This window comes from Saccoglossus kowalevskii, chromosome 13 (assembly GCF_978046115.1).
Source record: "Saccoglossus kowalevskii chromosome 13, keSacKowa6.1, whole genome shotgun sequence".
Taxonomy (NCBI): Eukaryota; Metazoa; Hemichordata; class Enteropneusta; family Harrimaniidae; genus Saccoglossus; species Saccoglossus kowalevskii.
Genome location: NC_140653.1, coordinates 31,296,415 through 31,318,166, shown reverse-complemented (window position 1 = coordinate 31,318,166; position 21,752 = coordinate 31,296,415). Strand labels below are relative to the sequence as shown.

General features: G+C 36.4%; 1 protein-coding gene across 1 annotated transcript in view; it reads right to left on the bottom strand.

Annotated features, from left to right (window-relative positions):
* Positions 1-16,782, bottom strand: part of LOC100366587 (dual specificity mitogen-activated protein kinase kinase 5-like) — a 49,808-nt gene extending 33,026 nt beyond the window's left edge. Inside the window, exons 1-9 of the mRNA XM_085507215.1 lie at positions 16,633-16,782; positions 16,226-16,449; positions 13,397-13,445; positions 12,572-12,639; positions 12,346-12,453; positions 12,110-12,183; positions 11,393-11,438; positions 7,054-7,118; positions 83-122 (exon numbers count right to left, since the gene is read on the bottom strand). Of these exons, the coding sequence (XP_085363341.1) occupies positions 83-122; positions 7,054-7,118; positions 11,393-11,438; positions 12,110-12,183; positions 12,346-12,453; positions 12,572-12,639; positions 13,397-13,445; positions 16,226-16,324 (549 nt within the window). The 5' untranslated portion in view covers positions 16,325-16,449; positions 16,633-16,782. The remainder of the gene's footprint in view (positions 1-82; positions 123-7,053; positions 7,119-11,392; positions 11,439-12,109; positions 12,184-12,345; positions 12,454-12,571; positions 12,640-13,396; positions 13,446-16,225; positions 16,450-16,632) is intronic.
* Positions 16,783-21,752: the final 4,970 nt, after the last annotated feature.

The window sequence follows — 21,752 nt, the reverse complement described above, 5'->3', positions numbered from 1 at the left end:
ATAAAACATGGTTGCCAGTCGGCCATTTTGAATCAAATCACACAATTAGTGATTTGTAAAAGAACCTAAAAGCTGAATTTACCTTTATTGCCATGACTTCTTTTGACGGCAGATGAAGAGCTCTGAAAAATGAAAACATGTCATTACTAGACCATACATACCATCAAAACTTTATCTGTTGGAAAGTTATGACCTCTGAAAGACTTCTGTAAGTCCCTTCTAAAAATACCTCTATTAAACAAATATCACTAGTGTCTTTGGTTTAACTGTATACAAGACCTTTATAAACTGAGCGCCTCTGCAAACCAAACGTTCTTTGGTTTATAGTATAGACAGGTTTCACTTTAAACACGACCTCTATAAACCGAACACCACAGCATACACAGCCTGTATATAATAATATACCTCCATAAACTGAATACAATTCTCTGTCTCTTTGGACATTTGGTTTAGACAGGTTTCACCATACCGGGTAATACCATTATTTTATGTGACACAAAGATGATTTTATTGACAGATATATGTGGCACTTGATGCTATTGGCCAACCCATACTCTGATCTTTTTATTATATTTCAGCCATAATTTTATGCTGCTAACTCATTGTCTGTTACACCACAGCTCATAAAAGGGAAGACGCAAATCATACCCTGTGGTAATGAATCTGGTCAGAGTGCTCAGTAAAATGGCTGTTTTTGATAATCACAATGCATAGAATACTTTATTTTTCTGTTGTATAAATATATGCAATTATAAATATTTAAAGAAATTTAAATGTTAGTCCCCTCACTGGACTATATTTTAACAAAATTCTCACCAAAAAAAATCAATAAAAAATTTTAAACAGCCATGCGAGTCTTCAAACGAACTCTCACAGGTTTATTGAAATCAAAGCATAAAGGTACAATATGTCCTTCCAAGGCAGGTGTACATAAGATGTTAGCACATAGAAATAACATCTATGATAACGTTTATATTCATAGTGAACAATGAGCAGACCAATTAAATTTCTCATGATTCAATAGTGTAATCCCAGGGATTACAGAGCGGTGCTTTAATGCAAGACACTTACATACATAAATACAGAGAGTCTGTTTATAAACAATCAAAAGGGTGGTTTATTTACCATCACTGTTACGCATAAATGACCTTTATTTTTTTTCTTTGCATATGAATTTCACATATCCTCAAGAACATCTTGATAATTGTGCAAGTAATCATAATAAATTTGTATAATCAGTACTATAAAGTGCCAAAAGAATACTGGATTTCAATAGTGAAACATAGTTTTCCGGATTTCTCACCAGCGATGTTGACTGTATACTATTAGTAACATTTTAATCACCATTGTTTTGGTCATAAGCAAAAGTGCGCCCTCAACCAATAAAATGGTGAAAACAAAGGCAAATTTTGTTTTGAAAATTCATATTTTCCATTTATTATTACTTGCAGAAAGCTTAAATGCCAAAAAAATACTACTACACTGCTGGTAAATTCAACATACTTATAGACAGATCCAGCACATCAATGTATTGAATATCTGACAAAACTTGACTTACTTATAGATGGATCCACTATGGCCAAGTCCAAGCACCTCAATGTATTGAATATCTGACAAAACTTGACTTACTTATAGACAGATCCACTATGGCCAAGTCCAAGCACCTCAATGTATTGAATATCTGACAAAACTTGACTTACTTATAGACAGATCCACTATGGCCATGTCCTAGCACATCAATGTATTGAATATCTGACAAACTTGACTTACTTATAGATGGATCCACTATGACCATGTCCAAGCACCTCAATGTATTGAATATCTGACAAAACCTGACTTACTTATAGATGGATCCACTATGGCCATGTCCAAGCACATCAATGTATTGAATATCTGACAAAACTTGACTTACTTATAGACAGATCCACTATGGCCATGTCCAAGCACCTCAATGTATTGAATATCTGACAAAACTTGACTTACTTATAGATGGATCCACCATGGCCATGTCCAAGCACATCAATGTATTGAATATCTGACAAAACTTGACTTACTTATAGATGGATCTACTATGGCCAAGTCCAAGCACCTCAATGTATTGAATATCTGACAAAACTTGACTTACTTAGAGATAGATCCACTATGGCCAAGTCCAAGCACCTCAATGTATTGAATATCTGACAAAACTTGACTTACTTATAGACAGATCCACTATGGCCATGTCCAAGCACCTCAATGTATTGAATATCTGACAAAACTTGACTTACTTATAGATGGATCCACTATGGCCATGTCCAAGCACCTCAATGTATTGAATATCTGACAAAACTTGACTTACTTATAGATGGATCCACTATGGCCATGTCCAAGCACCTCAATGTATTGAATATCTGACAAAACTTGACTTACTTATAGACAGATCCACTATGGCCATGTCCAAGCACCTCAATGTATTGAATATCTGACAAAACTTGACTTACTTATAGATGGATCCACTATGGCCATGTCCAAGTATATCAATGTATTGAATATCTGACAAAACTTGACTTACTTATAGACAGATCCACTATGGCCAAGTCCAAGCACCTCAATGTATTGAATATCTGACAAAACTTGACTTACTTATAGATGGATCCACTATGGCCATGTCCAAGCACATCAATGTATTGAATATCTGACAAAACTTGACTTACTTATAGACAGATCCACTATGGCCATGTCCAAGCACCTCAATGTATTGAATATCTGACAAAACTTGACTTACTTATAGACAGATCCACTATGGCCAAGTCCAAGCACCTCAATGTATTGAATATCTGACAAAACTTGACTTACTTATAGACAGATCCACTATGGCCATGTCCAAGCACCTCAATGTATTGAATATCTGACAAAACTTGACTTACTTATAGATGGATCCACTATGGCCATGTCCAAGCACCTCAATGTATTGAATATCTGACAAAACGTGACTTACTTATAGATGGATCCACCATGGCCAAGTCCAAGTATATCAATGTATTGAATATCTGACAAAACTTGACTTACTTATAGATGGATCCACTATGGCCATGTCCAAGTATATCAATGTATTGAATATCTGACAAAACTTGACTTACTTATAGACAGATCCACTATGGCCATGTCCAAGCACCTCAATGTATTGAATATCTGACAAAACTTGACTTACTTATAGATGGATCCACCATGGCCATGTCCAAGCACCTCAATGTATTGAATATCTGACAAAACTTGACTTACTTATAGATGGATCCACTATGGCCATGTCCAAGCACCTCAATGTATTGAATATCTGACAAAACTTGACTTACTTATAGATGGATCCACTATGGCCATGTCCAAGCACCTCAATGTATTGAATATCTGACAAAACTTGACTTACCGGTACTTATAGACAGATCCACTATGGCCATGTCCAAGCACCTCAATGTATTGAATATCTGACAAAACTTGACTTACTTATAGATGGATCCACCATGGCCATGTCCAAGCACCTCAATGTATTGAATATCTGACAAAACTTGACTTACTTATAGACAGATCCACTATGGCCATGTCCTAGCACCTCAATGTATTGAATATCTGACAAAACTTGACTTACTTAGAGATGGATCCACTATGGCCATGTCCAAGCACCTCAATGTATTGAATATCTGACAAAACTTGACTTACTTATAGACAGATCCACTATGGCCATGTCCAAGCACCTCAATGTATTGAATATCTGACAAAACTTGACTTACTTATAGACAGATCCACTATGGCCATGTCCAAGCACCTCAATGTATTGAATATCTGACAAAACTTGACTTACTTATAGACAGATCCACTATGGCCATGTCCAAGCACCTCAATGTATTGAATATCTGACAAAACTTGACTTACTTATAGACAGATCCACTATGGCCATGTCCAAGCACCTCAATGTATTGAATATCTGACAAAACTTGACTTACCGGTACTTATAGACAGATCCACTATGGCCATGTCCAAGCACCTCAATGTATTGAATATCTGACAAAACTTGACTTACTTATAGATGGATCCACCATGGCCATGTCCAAGCACCTCAATGTATTGAATATCTGACAAAACTTGACTTACTTATAGATGGATCCACCATGGCCATGTCCAAGCACATCAATGTATTGAATATCTGACAAAACTTGACTTACTTATAGATGGATCCACTATGGCCATGTCCAAGCACCTCAATGTATTGAATATCTGACAAAACTTGACTTACTTATAGACAGATCCACTATGGCCATGTCCAAGCACCTTAATGTATTGAATATCTGACAAAACTTGACTTACTTATAGATGGATCCACCATGGCCATGTCCAAGCACATCAATGTATTGAATATCTGACAAAACTTGACTTACTTATAGATGGATCCACCATGGCCATGTCCAAGCACATCAATGTATTGAATATCTGACAAAACTTGACTTACTTATAGACAGATCCACTATGGCCATGTCCAAGCACCTCAATGTATTGAATATCTGACAAAACTTGACTTACTTATAGATGGATCTACTATGGCCAAGTCCAAGCACCTCAATGTATTGAATATCTGACAAAACTTGACTTACTTAGAGACAGATCCACTATGGCCAAGTCCAAGCACCTCAATGTATTGAATATCTGACAAAACTTGACTTACTTATAGACAGATCCACTATGGCCATGTCCTAGCACATCAATGTATTGAATATCTGACAAACTTGACTTACTTATAGATGGATCCACTATGGCCATGTCCAAGCACCTCAATGTATTGAATATCTGACAAAACCTGACTTACTTATAGATAGATCCACTATGGCCATGTCCAAGCACCTCAATGTATTGAATATCTGACAAAACTTGACTTACTTATAGATGGATCCACTATGACCATGTCCAAGTATATCAATATATTGAAAATCTGACAAAACTTGACTTACTTATAGATGGATCCACTATGACCATGTCCAAGCACCTCAATGTATTGAATATCTGACAAAACTTGACTTACTTATAGACAGATCCACTATGGCCAAGTCCAAGCACCTCAATGTATTGAATATCTGACAAAACTTGACTTACTTATAGATGGATCCACTACGGCCAAGTCTAAGCACATCAATGTATTGAATATCTGACAAAACTTGACTTACTTATAGATGGATCCACTATGGCCATGTCCAAGCACCTCAATGTATTGAATATCTGACAAAACTTGACTTACCGGTACTTATAGACAGATCCACTATGGCCAAGTCCAAGCACCTCAATGTATTGAATATCTGACAAAACTTGACTTACTTATAGACAGATCCACTATGGCCATGTCCAAGCACCTCAATGTATTGAATATCTGACAAAACTTGACTTACTTATAGACAGATCCACTATGGCCAAGTCCAAGCACCTCAATGTATTGAAAATCTGACAAAACTTGACTTACTTATAGATGGATCCACTATGGCCATGTCCAAGCACCTCAATGTATTGAATATCTGACAAAACTTGACTTACCGGTACTTATAGACAGATCCACTATGGCCAAGTCCAAGCACCTCAATGTATTGAATATCTGACAAAACTTGACTTACTTATAGACAGATCCACTATGGCCAAGTCCAAGCACCTCAATGTATTGAAAATCTGACAAAACTTGACTTACTTATAGACAGATCCACTATGGCCAAGTCCAAGCACCTCAATGTATTGAATATCTGACAAAACTTGACTTACTTATAGACAGATCCACTATGGCCATGTCCAAGCACCTCAATGTATTGAATATCTGACAAAACTTGACTTACTTATAGACAGATCCACTATGGCCAAGTCCAAGCACCTCAATGTATTGAATATCTGACAAAACTTGACTTACTTATAGATGGATCCACTATGGCCATGTCCAAGCACCTCAATGTATTGAATATCTGACAAAACTTGACTTACCGGTACTTATAGACAGATCCACTATGGCCAAGTCCAAGCACCTCAATGTATTGAATATCTGACAAAACTTGACTTACTTATAGACAGATCCACTATGGCCAAGTCCAAGCACCTCAATGTATTGAAAATCTGACAAAACTTGACTTACTTATAGATGGATCCACTATGGCCATGTCCAAGCACCTCAATGTATTGAATATCTGACAAAACTTGACTTACTTATAGATGGATCCACTATGGCCATGTCCAAGCACCTCAATGTATTGAATATCTGACAAAACTTGACTTACTTATAGACAGATCCACTATGGCCATGTCCAAGCACCTCAATGTATTGAATATCTGACAAAACTTGACTTACTTATAGACAGATCCACTATGGCCAAGTCCAAGCACCTCAATGTATTGAAAATCTGACAAAACTTGACTTACTTATAGACAGATCCACTATGGCCATGTCCAAGCACCTCAATGTATTGAATATCTGACAAAACTTGACTTACTTATAGATGGATCCACTATGGCCATGTCCAAGCACCTCAATGTATTGAATATCTGACAAAACTTGACTTACTTATAGATGGATCCACTATGGCCATGTCCAAGCACCTCAATGTATTGAATATCTGACAAAACTTGACTTACTTATAGATGGATCCACTATGGCCATGTCCAAGCACCTCAATGTATTGAATATCTGACAAAACTTGACTTACTTATAGACAGATCCACTATGGCCATGTCCTAGCACCTCAATGTATTGAATATCTGACAAAACTTGACTTACTTAGAGATGGATCCACTATGGCCATGTCCAAGCACCTCAATGTATTGAATATCTGACAAAACTTGACTTACTTATAGACAGATCCACTATGGCCATGTCCAAGCACCTCAATGTATTGAATATCTGACAAAACTTGACTTACTTATAGACAGATCCACTATGGCCATGTCCAAGCACCTCAATGTATTGAATATCTGACAAAACTTGACTTACTTATAGACAGATCCACTATGGCCATGTCCAAGCACCTCAATGTATTGAATATCTGACAAAACTTGACTTACTTATAGACAGATCCACTATGGCCATGTCCAAGCACCTCAATGTATTGAATATCAGCCTCAGAAATCTAAATAAAAAAATGATCAGAAAAGTCAGTCTTAACTAACTTTGACATAATTAACGTGAGCAAATCAGTTTAATTAAAACTACTTCAAAGATCCTGCTACCATAAACACATCACAACATAGGCATCCAGACTAAAATCCTCTTCTCATGATTATTAATACATTTTGTAATTTAATGTTCAATATCTGAGACTATTGGTGTTATTCAAAACATATTGTCGTGAATCATCAATTTGAAGAATTCTGAATAAATTTTATGGGGTTTATGTTCCATGAAAATCTGCTATGGGCATTATAAAAGTCTTCTATACCGGTAGTCAATGACATTCATACTTTCTTTAAAAAAAATAAATTAAAAGTGTAGAACAGCTTTGTCAGGTCTGAAGTCTGAATATGCCTTAATGTACCAACTTTTATAGTCATACACTCAGAATAGCAAGTTTTTAGGTTAAAGCATTCATGAGAAGCACATGACCATGGTCACACACAAAATCCATGATGGGAGCCAAACCATGTGACTGATATTCTCATAATAAACTTTAGCAATACAAGCTACCAGTATATACAAAATATCAAGTTGAATGGTTAAAGCATTCATGAGAAGCACATGACCATGGTCACACACAAAATCCATGATGGGAGCCAAACCATGTGACTGATATTCTCATAATAAACTTTAGCAATACAAGCTACCAGTATATACAAAATATCAAGTTGAATGGTTGAAGCATTCATGAGAAAAAATTGCCTAAACTTTTGGTCATTTCAAATGACAAACTTAAATTATTTTTTTCCTCTCCGAAGAAGTTCAGTTGAGAGATGAAACATAGCAAATTTCGAAGAAGGATAAATGAGGCATCAATAAAATACTCCTTCCTGTTTAGAAGAAATACAACATGGCGGCCAAATTACATGGCCAACCACCCAAAAAATGTAATGTCATTTACACATAAAAAAACAGTTCAGAGCTTCTGGAGATTTTTAGGCATGTTTTGATGATTTTCGGGGGAAATGTCAAGGCGAAAAAAGTCACATGACCGATAAACCCTTCCAGTTAAACATTCATTCAAGATGGCTACCAAACCAATTGAACAATCAAAATTCAGATAAACTAAAGTCATATTAGAGTTTATCATTATAGAAAATTTCAGACCATCCCATTCAGCAGTTTTCTCAATACGGCTTGATGAAAAAAAACAGCGGAGGAAGAAAGAGAAAGAAAAACATAAACAAAAGGGTTCAACAGTCCAGGTTGCATGTATGTAAATAGGTCTCTATGTGGTAGTTGAGCGCGGTAACTGAGCGTCTCAGTTTTCATGAAGATACGAGTTGAGCGTACGCTCACTTTCAAAAGTAAGCGTGGTGCCAAACAATGGAAAGCTTGAGTGCGCTAACTTTTAAAAGTAAGTGTGGGGACAAATCATGGAATACTGGTGATGTAATGAAAGCTATGCTCAGTTTAACATGAAGTTGATACAAGTTCGTTTCAGAGGTCTAACTTACGTTGAAGAATCCAATCTGGATTCACATGAGCAGGACGTTTGTTAAAACTGACGCAACCATATTTAATTAAATATTCACGCAGTTTGAACCCTATGACCTTGTAAGGTGGACGCGTCTGATAATGAGGGACTACGCTCACTTTTACAAGTAATAGTAGGCATGGGACCAACAATGGAATGAGAAGTGCGCGTGTCTGATTTCAAGTAACCATAATTCGCCAGTGTATACATAAAGTTTTTGAGAGTACTATTTTGATTTACACAAGATAAATGCTGGGATCGGCCACAATTATATTTAATAGTAATAAAGATGTCTTGAGTGTTTTCATTTGTCGGCGTCTGTAAACAACGCTCAGTGACAAGGAGTTAATGATGCACACACTTGCATGAGCCAAACAATGGAAAGCTTGAGTGCGCTCACTTTTAAAAGTAGACGTGGGGACAAACCATGGAATGCTGGTAATGTAATGAAAGTTACGCTCAATTTAACATGAAGTTGATGCAAGTTCACATATTCACAGGAGAGGGAGGTTAAAACAAAGCAACAATGTTTAATTAAGTATTCACGCAGTTTGACCCCAATGACCTTGTAAAAAGGACGCATCAAAAAGTAGTCTTCCTCTATTCATTGTTAAGAGCGTCTCAGCTTTCTGAAAATGCGAGTTGAGGGTACGCTCACTTTCAAAATTGGGCATGGAGCCAAACAATGGAATGCTTGAGATACTTGTAATTTGAAGTCTTGCGGCCCAATTAACACCTCGACCGAGGTGTGACCTTATTGTTTATTGTGTAATCGGCGACTGAATGAATGGAGATGTCCATTTCTGTCACTTGTAGACAACTAACCAGTAGAGTCCCAACAAGTGTGGGTGGTATGAGAAGCATTATATCAATAAATCTGTTTCCATGTCAGTTAGATAAATACGGGCAAATATCAGCGTTCAAGTGACTGTGCGTAGCTCCGATGTTTTGCCGCTCGTCAAAGAAACGGCCTATTTGTTGTTATCACAGTGAGGGACGGCTGTGTTTTAAATTCAGACAAAGATCATCACGGTAATAGACAAAATGCCAGTGCCTGGTGATTGTTTTTTTTTATGTGAAGTTACAGCGGGTAGAGTTATTTTAATTCCAGCTGAGGTCATGAACCCAGGATTATGTTTGGTGATTGACACTGTGACCCGATGTCCAACATTGAAAGCCAACTACTACCACCACCATCCCCACCCCAGACCCTGTTGAAGGAAATGAACCGTTTCACAGTATTTCAACAAATAGATTGATAACTGCTGTCATGCGGCAGTTTTTGGAAGTGTTAATAAATATTGTTTCGTCACATTGCTACATTTATTTTGTTATTGCACGTCATATTTAATTAAGGTAAGTATATTTGACTGATGAAGATGGAAATACATGTTATCAAAAGTAAAATCGAGAAAGGGTGCAATTATGCGAAGTACTGTATGCATGGCTTCCAACTCGATGTCACAGAAAGAGAGCGTATGCTCACTTGTAAAAGTAGGCGTGGGAAAAACAATGGAATTACACAGAATTACATGCATGACTCATTACAAGAAACCAGAATTATTTTACGCACACTTTAGTCGCTGTTGTATGCATAGAGTTTTTAAATGCCGGGTCGATCACCGAAAACAATATAGTAATTTAATAGATGCAACGGGAAGCAACGCTGATGTTAGTTTTGTCCTGATTTTTTTCATTTGTTGGCATCTATAACGATGCTCAATGATTATACAATTGTTTTCAAACGTATTTTCAACGTTACAGAGAAGCAACGCAAAGTAAAGTAACAGAAAAGCAGCATATGTGTATATGGCCACCAATGTAGTCTCGATCAAATGTGTATTTTACATGTAAATTTATATTTTCATGAGGGTCAGCCAATCGAAGCCAAATGATTCATAACTGTACGATCACGGAATGATTCACACACAATGCATAAATGTCGCAACGTGCAACTTTGCACTACTATTGCTGTCGTGTAAATCTATGAGGGTTGAGCTGAACATATGAGCAAAATGGGAATGTACATTTCATTAATAAAACGTCATTCTTGTATGTGTGCACACTTTCACTTAATGCAAGTGTGCGCAACAACTTGTTGTCACTGAGGGTTGTTTACAGATGTCGACAAATGAAAACAATCAAGAGAAAACAAACGTCAGAGTTGCATCTTTATAAATTATTACTATTAAATATAATTGTGGCCGATCCCGGCATTTATCTTGTGTAAATCAAAATAGTATTTTCAAAAACTTCATGTATGCACTGGCGACTTATGGAAATCAGACACGCGCACTTCTCATTCCATTGTTGGTCCCATGCATACTATTACACGTAAAAGTGAGCGTAGTCCCTCATTACCAGACGCGTCCATCTTACAAGGTCATAGGGTTCAAACTGCGTGAATATTTAATTAAATATGGTTGCGTCAGTTTTAACGTCCTGCTCATGTGAATCCAGATTAGATTCTTTAACAGAAGTTCGACCTCTGAAACGAACTTGTATCAACTTCATGTTAACTGAGCGTAGCTTTCATTACATCACCAGTATTCCATGGTTTGGACCCACACTTACTTTTAAAAGTGAGCGCACTCAAGCTTTCCATTGTTTGGCTCAACTCGTATCTTCGTGAAAACTGAGACGCTCAGTTACCACGCTCAACTACCACCTAGAAACCTATTTACATACTCTAGGCTGATAAACAGGAAATGTGAGCTGAAATTAGACAGCTGAAAAGATAAACAGATTCTCACCTGGCCATTGGCTAAAATATCCCTGATGTCGGGTTCATGCTTTGTTCTGTGAAATGAACAAATACAAAGTGAGATAATATGTGTCTGTACTGGCATTTTGGTCAGTTATGACTACCGGTAACTGGTCTGATTGATAAAAAGTGTAAGAACACATACATAAAATAATAAGGTTAGCATGAGAAAACTGCAAAGTACATAGTCAGGCAGTACAGGATATCATCCAATTCTATGATGCCTTCATACATACAGATACTTGACAGTATTGTCGCAATAACCTTGTGGTACAAATATGACATTAAAATAAAACTAAGACCACACCATACTGACTTACAGTGACACAGGAAACACCAATACAATCTGCTCAAGGAATTCATGCACGCAAATAGGAATTAGCGTACTGACTTGAAGACATAGCGATATGAATTACATATGATCATGTTTCTGTACTTTCTTAATCTCACTATGTGAAAATAAAAGCACCCTGCTTTCACTGTAAATGATACACCCATACTCTGTATGACTACAGACTCAAGACAGTAAAATCAGACTATACTGTGCACTAATTAACTATACTACTGTAAACAACCGATGTATGATCAAATGTACTGAATTTCTGGGACAAGTTATTCATTCTCACACCTTGAAATGATTGATGCACACATGGTTAAGTCCAAATGCTTATAGACTCACAGCACACATGATTATAAATGTACTTACACTGCCGGCACCGCAGGCACCACTGCTGGAACAACAGGTTGTGGAGGAGAACTCTGTGCCACTCTAGTATTCACCTAGCAGATACAAAGAAAATGAATGTATGAACTTATGTGTGATTACAAGTATGAAACAGTTTGAATGTGATCAGTCTGGGCATGTTTGAGATATACCGGTATATGTACACACGGTTTAATCATGCTTTGAGTTCCAAATATTGTTTAAAAGTTCATATGTACCTTCAACCCATGAATATTTTTCTTTATTGGAGGTTTTGAGACTTTGGGATAAATATTGAGAGGAGGCGGCATGTCACTTTCTTCACAGTCAGCTGTCAGATCAAAATACTGAAAAATAAAAAACAAATTTATGTAGACTTATAAAATTTCATAACCCATCAATAAATAAAGGTTATTACCGAAGATAATGTTTCTATGTGAATATGAAAATAAAATCACAGCCTACACATGAAAGCATGGCTATCATTTCTTCATCACTTCTAACAGTAATTCGATCACCATCTTCGTCTTCATCTAAAAAAATAAATACCAAATTAATACTGAGAATTGGCAGTTGCATCTAGGGAGAGCATATCACAACTAACATCTAGTTTAATGTCTGGAAAGTAGCGACCTGGTAGTAACTGTGCAAAATATATGTACTTAAAGTTACATTCTGAGTTCATTCGTAGAGCTTTATTGAGGCTTGCGACTACATTGTGAAATACTTGATCTGAATTTCTGTGCTTTGTAGAAAACAAAAATTTCCAGAATTTCATTTTGTTTATCAAATACTCTAAATAAATCTGTATCCACTTATGTCCTTGATGATGACCATCACGCAAACAATCATACAAATTAAATGCAAATTTAGTCAAAATCATGTCCCAAACTATGCGCACAACTTGCTCAATGAATTGACAAGTTACACAACAAACTTTTATCATCACATAGGTTAAAAATAACAAGATCAAAGCTAACATTTAGCTTGAGATTTTGAATGACAAAGATAATGAATCTGATTAAATTATTTTTTTTTTATTTCCAGATTTTATTTATTGTAATTTTGTTCATTTAGAATTATTTGTTTGTGTTACTTGCCATTATTAATTATTTTAACTTAAAGGTGACTTATATCAAAAAAACTTAAAAGTCGAAACAATAATCTAATAGCTCAATCACTGACCTCTGACCTGATTGAGTTCACATCAAAGCACATAGCTATATCTGTCATATAGGGTATATGTTAACAAAGCATGTAAGTAGGGGAAGGAGATGTATGATAACTTACAATCGAAAGCTGTGACTGTAGTGTCAGGAAACACCTGTGACATCACCTCCTGAAAATGTAAATAACATGAGAAACATTAAATCTGTAAATCAGTGATTTTTGATGATTTCATAGAAAATGCAGACACACTGGCTCACAACGATAAGTTTTAAAATCATACAAACACCAACAAAAGTTTTCACAAATTTATCCTTCTTTAAACCTGTCTTCTTTCAAAGCCTTTTAAGATAGATTGCTACCCAAAAGTCATTTACTTTTATTGAGATGAAAACATTGTTGGTATTACCAGAGGTACATTACTTGGGGTTTGAAACTACGGTGACATGATACCAAGATCCTGTTTCAATCTCGCTCTCACATAAGCATTCCAACTCCAACAAGAAAAATGCGGATGCGCATGCCCGAGTAACTAGGATACTGGGATGTCCAGGTGGATCAAAATAGCTGCTCACGATATGACGGATTACAATAACTATATTTTCTGTACATTTTCGATGTATTACATTTTTTCACTATGAATTTGGTAATACAATAACATGTTTTATTGTTTTATTAAAAACCGCCTATGTCATGTCAAAAGGTCGTAGCATGATCAGTCTCGCTATCTACAAGATGAGACTTGAATGGGATCTTGACATGATGTCACCATACAGTACAGGGTTCTCCCCAGGGCTTTTTAGCGCCGAGGTCCGCGGCGCTATACCTGTGAATCTCGGCGCTTCACTTGGGACCTCGGCGCTATGTGTTCCCACCTCGGCGCTTGATTTCATATTTGACATGCCAATATCAGATGTGAAAAAGCTTTGTTCGCCACGCCGGTCGGCCCCGACCGTCACTCAAAATTAGTGACCACCACGGAAATGCTTCCGACGAGGACTATTGTCTGATTGTTGGTATAATTAAGTACCGACCGACACGCATCCTGCCAGTCGTGGATTATAATTTATAAACAATAGACCTAGTCGCACGATACGTAGCGGCTAGTCAAATTTGTGGAATTAGCACCTCTTTGTTTGTAAGTAAATACTTTCTGCGATAGACACAGTCTTTAGATTTAAAGCTAAAATTATTTCAAAATCAATTCCACCTCGATATAACATGGTCAAATCGGAGTTCACGATCAGTTCACGCTACTCGAGAAAAAAACAACGTGTTTATTGCGTGATTTGGTAAAATACATTTGAACTGTTATCATTGGGAATCATGTAAAAACTATTCTTTCAAGACCTAATTTACCTTTTAAAAATTGCAAATCACCTCTTTTGAAAGCCGTCATGCAGTTTTCAATTGAAATCGATGCCAACACATCGTGCTACGACATCGCTTTACTTCCGCAATGTAATTTTTATGCTCACTACCATTCGGAAAACTTCGGGTTCTACCGGCATTACCATGCGGCATTTTGATTGGTTAATGGAATTCTTGACCCATCGGGTCAAAGGACACATGCTAATGTTTCATAAACATCATGGCGGGTCTGTTTTTTTTTACCGAAGCGATCAAGTGATCAAAAATAATCGCTCCCGATAAAAATAAGTCTGATTTTACTTACATTTCATATCAAAAAAAAAAGAAGTAAAATTTGTTGAGGAATTATTGCTATAACTGGTGTATAACATGGCCAAGTAAGTTATGTCACGTCGTAACTTTGATGATCGTTTTGAAGCTTTATTTGTTCGCTCATTACTGTAATTGTAAACGTTTTAGAAGTTGATGGTACGAATAATAAATTACAACAATACGTCAATTAATTACGTGATCGATTTTTTGAAGGAGAATGTTTTTGGAGTGAATAAAATTATGAGATTCGTGAACATAAATCTGGCTTAACGTTTTGAATGCGTTTCCTTCAACGTTTTACAAAACAATTAAATTGCAACAATAATGTATTTGTGTTTGTTTTTAGTCTGCAGCATTTGTATTTCGAGAATGTTTCAAACTCTTCTAAATTGTGAAACATAATGTGTTGATTCCATTAAAAAAAATATTTGCCTTGTGACTGAGCTCACTAATATTCATAATTGTAAATAAGTTCTGTTAATCAATGAAGGAAATATATGTAAATGATATGCAAATTATTATGCAAATTAGCCCCGGCGCTATGCATTTTTTCTGGGGAGAACCCTGCAGTACTATGCGCGTTGCAAACCCCAAGTAATGTACCTCTGGTATTACTGATTTATGGTTATTAACAAAATAGCGGAATATATTTATGTAATAGTACAGCGAAGGTATTCTCTGAGACAATATTGTAGCATCTATGACAAAACTGTAGTGTACAACGTACTTGACCTAAGTACACATCTTTACATGATTAAACAGATTCAAGAACATTTATTTGACATTTTTTGAATTATTAATATAAATTTTTTTCTATCAGAGGAGAGTAAACTGCTTTTATAATTTTTTTTTTAATTCTTTTAAATAATTTTATATCTTAATACTTTATTGATGTCCACGGATATGATAGAAATCTTATTTTTAAAGATGCAATTTCTTTGTATAAATTAAGCAATGTATTCAAAAACTTTCATAAAACCATAGACTTTTAGAGGATCTATGATAAAACTGAAGCAAAGTGTATGACAGACCACGATCAGCTGGAATGTGTGACCTTGGGTGTACACAGAAAGAGGAGAGACCTAGTCACGGGGGTTACGTGCATTGATGCCTCCACGAAACAGCATCCCGGTGAGTGGTTACAACTTACTGCCAATGCACATGACAACAGGCGTGCTACGATGACTGAAAACATGTGAGACTGACACAAGTGATTCACCGTCGTTGCGATTGACAGATTCACGCAACTTGTTGTGAACAAGTACTAACCATAACTTCATTGAATTTCAGCTGTATAGTTTGAACAGTCCAGTCGACATCTTCTCCTTGGTCATTTTTTATTCTTATTACAAACGGCTGGACGGACATTATTCTACATCGCAAACATCTCGACAAAACTACAACCAACTTTACAACCGGAAGTTCTCCATCTTTAATCCAGGTTTGTTTGTTTGATGTGTGACGTCTCAAACGCGATTCTTATTTGCATATGCCTGGAATTCAAAATACAAACCAATACTGGAAAAAGCTGGCAATTGGATCGCAACATAACCTACGTACGTGGTCAAGTAATTGTATATATAATTCTGTGTTACTTATCGGTAAATGTTAAAAGAAATCAATGGATATATAAATGCATGAATTTTATATATAGCTGCCATTAAAATTTATCTCACCGTGTATACAATTGTGTCGATATTTGTAGCTATATTATGGAATGGGCTCCTATTGTTTAATCGGTGGTCCGATGGCTGTGGGTTACCCTACATTGTATACAGTCTAATTTCAGTCAGTTCCGTGTGATGTGATGCGAGTTAGATACATAAACCTCCCACGCCGATCCTTGACCACTTTTGTTGACATTGTTTTGTATTATTTTATTTATTTGCGATTCGAACAATGTCAGCGAGTGTTTTCAAAATGCACGCACACCAACTTGAATAGCATAAAATGGAAATTACTGTTTTCTCGTGCTTCCTCGCTAGCTTATTCCGTTCCGAATATGTTGGTCACTTCTGGCCTAATGACGGTCAAGTGTAACAAATCCAATAACGTAAATATTGGTGTTTTCGAATTTTCAATATCTTTGTTATTTATTTAGTGAATACCTGCATTGCTGTGTTTCCCAAACATTTTCATTAAAGGTCTAAAACGAAATATAGGCATTAATATTCCCCAATTGTGAGCGACGTTGTGGAAACTCGTCAAGTCAATAACAAAGCCCCTACATGAACTTGTTTTTGTTTTTATGTTTTGGGCGAAAAAGTGTCATTTTTGGTCAAAAAAATAAAAATCTGTGTCTTATTATAACTCCATAACGCTTTGACCAATTTTCATGATATGCAATCCGTGACCAATCGCGGTCATCGCATAAAGATCAAGAATAATCGATATGACATAACCTTTACCGCTGAGTATAGCGAAAGGAGTTAACAATTATTTCGTTGCATGGACGCTTTTAGCCAGCCGATTCAAGAGGTGACAAATAGCGGCCACGAAATGTTAACCATGAGTACTGTGGAATACTTTATTTTCGCTGGAATTAATTTTCGCTGAAAAGGCTTTTTAAGCGTTTTGTATGGAATTTATTTTCACTGATTTTTGGTGAGTTTAATGTGAAATATAGGAAAAAAGTATATTCGCTGGTTTTTATTTTCACGAAATCATCCCTTCAGCGAAAATAAAGTATTCTACAGTACTCAAAATTACATATCACGTGACAACTTTATCCCGTTGAGCGTTATGGCGTTCAGGAATCATGTGGCGATACGCGCCCATTTATTATCTGCGGAGAGATACCGATGCCAGATTTGAAAGTGACATTGCGCAGTGAGATGCGAATGCATTCGATAAGGGATGGACTATGCGTATCCATAGGAAGGTATGGAGTGTGATACAATTTTGGTAGATTCATTATCATGATTTCAGGTCGTTAATCTCTAACAGGATCGGTCACAAAATCATAGGATTAACCCTAGAGACAATTAATTAAAGCGCGGTGGTTGTCGCACTGCTCATGTGTGATATTTGTGTTGATAAACATTAATTTTCCCACAATCCAATACGCTCTTCAAATGAAAATCACAAATATGAGGTTTGACCTTGGCGCCACTTGCACTGAATACCGCTGGTGACTCCTTCGATTCCTTCCAATAACCTAAAAAATATCTAATTAAAGCTTAGAAATGTCTCAGTTTGTACTCAGTTTGTTGATCTGCGCAACAGTGAAAGTCGCCATCTTTGTTTATATGAGACCCATATATCTCGAGCATGCGTGGCGCGACGACTACTGCCCTTTAAATCATGATGTGATTTGCTTTTAGGTATCGCGGATTAAAAAAAATATCCCATTATAAGGAAAAACACTCATAATTGGACAGAATACAGAATACAAGTTAAAGGGAATCTGCAACTAAAGTCAAGCTATTGACGCCACGAGAGTTACCAATTATATTACGGTATCATTGCATCACGGTAGTCTTGTTACAAAAATGATAAACGTCCGGAATATAATACAAGTACCAACATATTCACGCACATGGGTGGGCGAAGAATGTGGGCGGTGTATGCATATGCTAGTAAATCACTCAAACATGAATCATATTAATCCAATTGCCGTTAAATTATCGTCATAAAGTTTATTTAAAAAAAAATGCTCAAAGGGATAAAGTACCAGACGAGTGAGCGATTTTTGATGTTAATTATTCCTGATCTTTAAACAATGGCCGCGATTGGTCACAGATTCAATTCAGATGCGTATCACCAGTTGAAAGTGCACTGATGCGCGTACATTATATTTTATATTATATATTATGATTTTAGGTATGTGCGGGTATGGTTTTGGGGTCAAAAAGTGTCATTTTCACCTTTTTTTGACCACTCATAATTGACTTTGTCTGTAAAATTGAGCTTATCAATATATGTGTTTTGTATTACCCATATACGTTTTAATGAAATTGATCAATGTTTTCGCGAGAACAGGCAAAACATATTTTCAAACTATATTTTACCAACTTAAGAATGACAATTAGACCCCTTTAATGGATTTTGATTGTGACATGTACATTGTGCATTGTCATTAACAGGAAAAACATCCTTTTCTCCTATTTTTTACCAAAATTCGTACTTAACATGCACATATCCAAAAACGGATTAATGATACACACTATACACCTCTGTAGCGAATTTCGTCAAACTCGGTCAAAAAAACATATTTAACCCCCGGGGTCTGATTTAAAGATTGATCTGGTGCGCATGTCTGTGAAATAAAACGCGTTAAAAGGTGTTTTTGTTTTTTTTATAGAAAAGCACGTTAACGCGCGTTACGCGTTTAGGTTTACCATTTCAGTCAAGATATACAAAAAGGGTGTCTTTTCCGTTTGACAGTGCAATTATCATTGTGAACATTCTGCCTTGATATTTTGAAAATACATTACAGCACAATTGTTAATTTTCAATTAAATAATTTGCAAATTCAAAATTGGTTGTGAAAGACCCCAGGATGAGTTGAGGTAGAGTGGGTTTTATTTATGGGTTTCAGATATATGCTCAATGAGGGAAATTGTCGAAACCAAACTGGAGAAATTTCTTGATGTTTGCATATTCCTGAAAAATAAATATGATCCTAACATAATATGTTGTAGTGTAAATCATTTAGAAGTAAGGATATTATAGCCACACTGTGAAAGTGACTAATACAGTGTTAATTGCCATTTAAATGCTGACAACATTTCTGCTTTAATTTTGTTTCATGCCGTAAATAGATTTTAAAACGCATTTAGGGTATTATTTTAGCTTTCTAACAGTGAAAAGGGTACGAAATTTTGACCTTTTAAAACGTGTTTAGGGTCATTTTGAAAACCTTTTGCAGAGACATGGGTTCCAGGTATTTCCACAAGTCGGATCCCCTGGTATTTAACATGCACAGACTAAGAAACAAAGTTGACATGCATATGTACGTTTCAGCGATACACTCATAGTTCAAAGTGCTTCGGGATTACGTTGATACAGTGTAACAATGTCGGCGCTGGTGATCTCTTACCAGTGTGCAACGTAGCCAAAATTAAAAGCACATGACATTTGACCACTGTTATTAAAGACTGGAAGGAGGTAATACATTTGGACCTGGGGCGTAAGTATTCAAAAATGACTTTTTGGCTGTTGCATTGGCAGCGGTGGGCCAGGATTTTTTTCAATTAGTGACAGTACGACCTGCCTGTCAAGTATGAACAAAACCAGCCAAGCCCAAAAAAATCACAAGGGGGCGCTCCAGAGATAGCGTCATCTTACAACATTATAGCTGCGGTTCCGTAGCTCTTTATTGCGACCTACAATCGAATTTCGCCTTATCAATTTCATTTGGACGTCTTCTTTTTAATTTTGTTGTTGTACGTCGAACAGAGTCAGTCACGTAAATAATGCGGTCGGCAACATAGGGCTATGATTCCACAGCTAACAACATTAATGAACGAAATTTACATTGCAATTTCATGCTTCCGAACAATCCGATGTTTATGCCGGAGAACAAAGTATACAAGTACTGTCTACGATCATGGAAGGTACTAACGTTAGTACCTTCCATGCTACGATATACCGCAAAGTACAAAATTCCAAGAACACAAAACAAAAAATTGACAACAATCGACAAAACAAAACAAAAACTGCCCGAGTACACTACACAGTCACATCGGTATGAAAAAGATACTGTGGAACTGATGGCAAGTGTAAATACAAAATAAATGTCAGTGAGTACAATATTTATAAAAAAAATATTGCAGCCTCCATTGACAAGTTGACAACCCCCAATATTGCGAAACCGTCAGTTGTGAACTGAACTTTAAATCTCATTGAGATTTCCACAGACAACAAAATGCATTATTAAGACAAGGAAAAATAATGTTTTTTTATTTTTTGTCAAGGCAATATACTATTTTGGGGGTATTTGTGTGAGTGTTTTACATAAACATATGTTAATCCATTATTATCAGAACTTCAAATGTAATCAAAGTGCAAATGTCATAGTAAACAAAATTATCGAGAATGATTTTGTATTTGTTGAAAAAATAGCCGAAATGTTGTGACATTGTCTAATTGGCAGTGGGAAGTGCCAAGCCAGTTTTTATAAAATACTAGTAAATAGTGAACAAACATTTTCGTAAATATTACTGACCGCGAATGACGCCCATCGCGAAGTGTCTTGTTATCGCCATCAAATGTGTTTTCAAAACATCTTGAAAGTTCAGGGTAAAATATTAAATTGCTTCCATATTCTCGCGAAGAGGGGTATTTCTAAACAGATACGATGCCTCAAATGAGAACCAGTGCGCCCTCTGTTGATGTTTTGTAGCCAAAGTAGCATACTAGTAACTCACGGGGACGTATTGTCCAAACAATACTGATTCTGCCATGGTCATGGTCATGTTTAGAAGCTAATAACCACGGCGGTGTCTTGTGGTCACCTTAAATGGATGATAATATGAAGTCATTATTTCTAAATAGCAGTGTGCCACTCACCGTACACAGAAAAGTGCTGAAATGTAACCAGTATAAAAGTAACTTCAACTTCAATGCTTATTGGTGGTCCGGAGGCATCGGTTTGAACAACGAATTTCCCCGATCCCTGATATAGGGACTGATGCAGTATTGTTATCCCTATACACAAGGGAGACCTGACTGTTTGGAAAATACCAATGATGTTCGACCTGTGCCGTCATTTGACTACCATCTTTATTATAAAGTCCAGTTTTAACATGCTCACAATTTCACTTGGAAGATTTTTCTGCCAGTACATTTATCA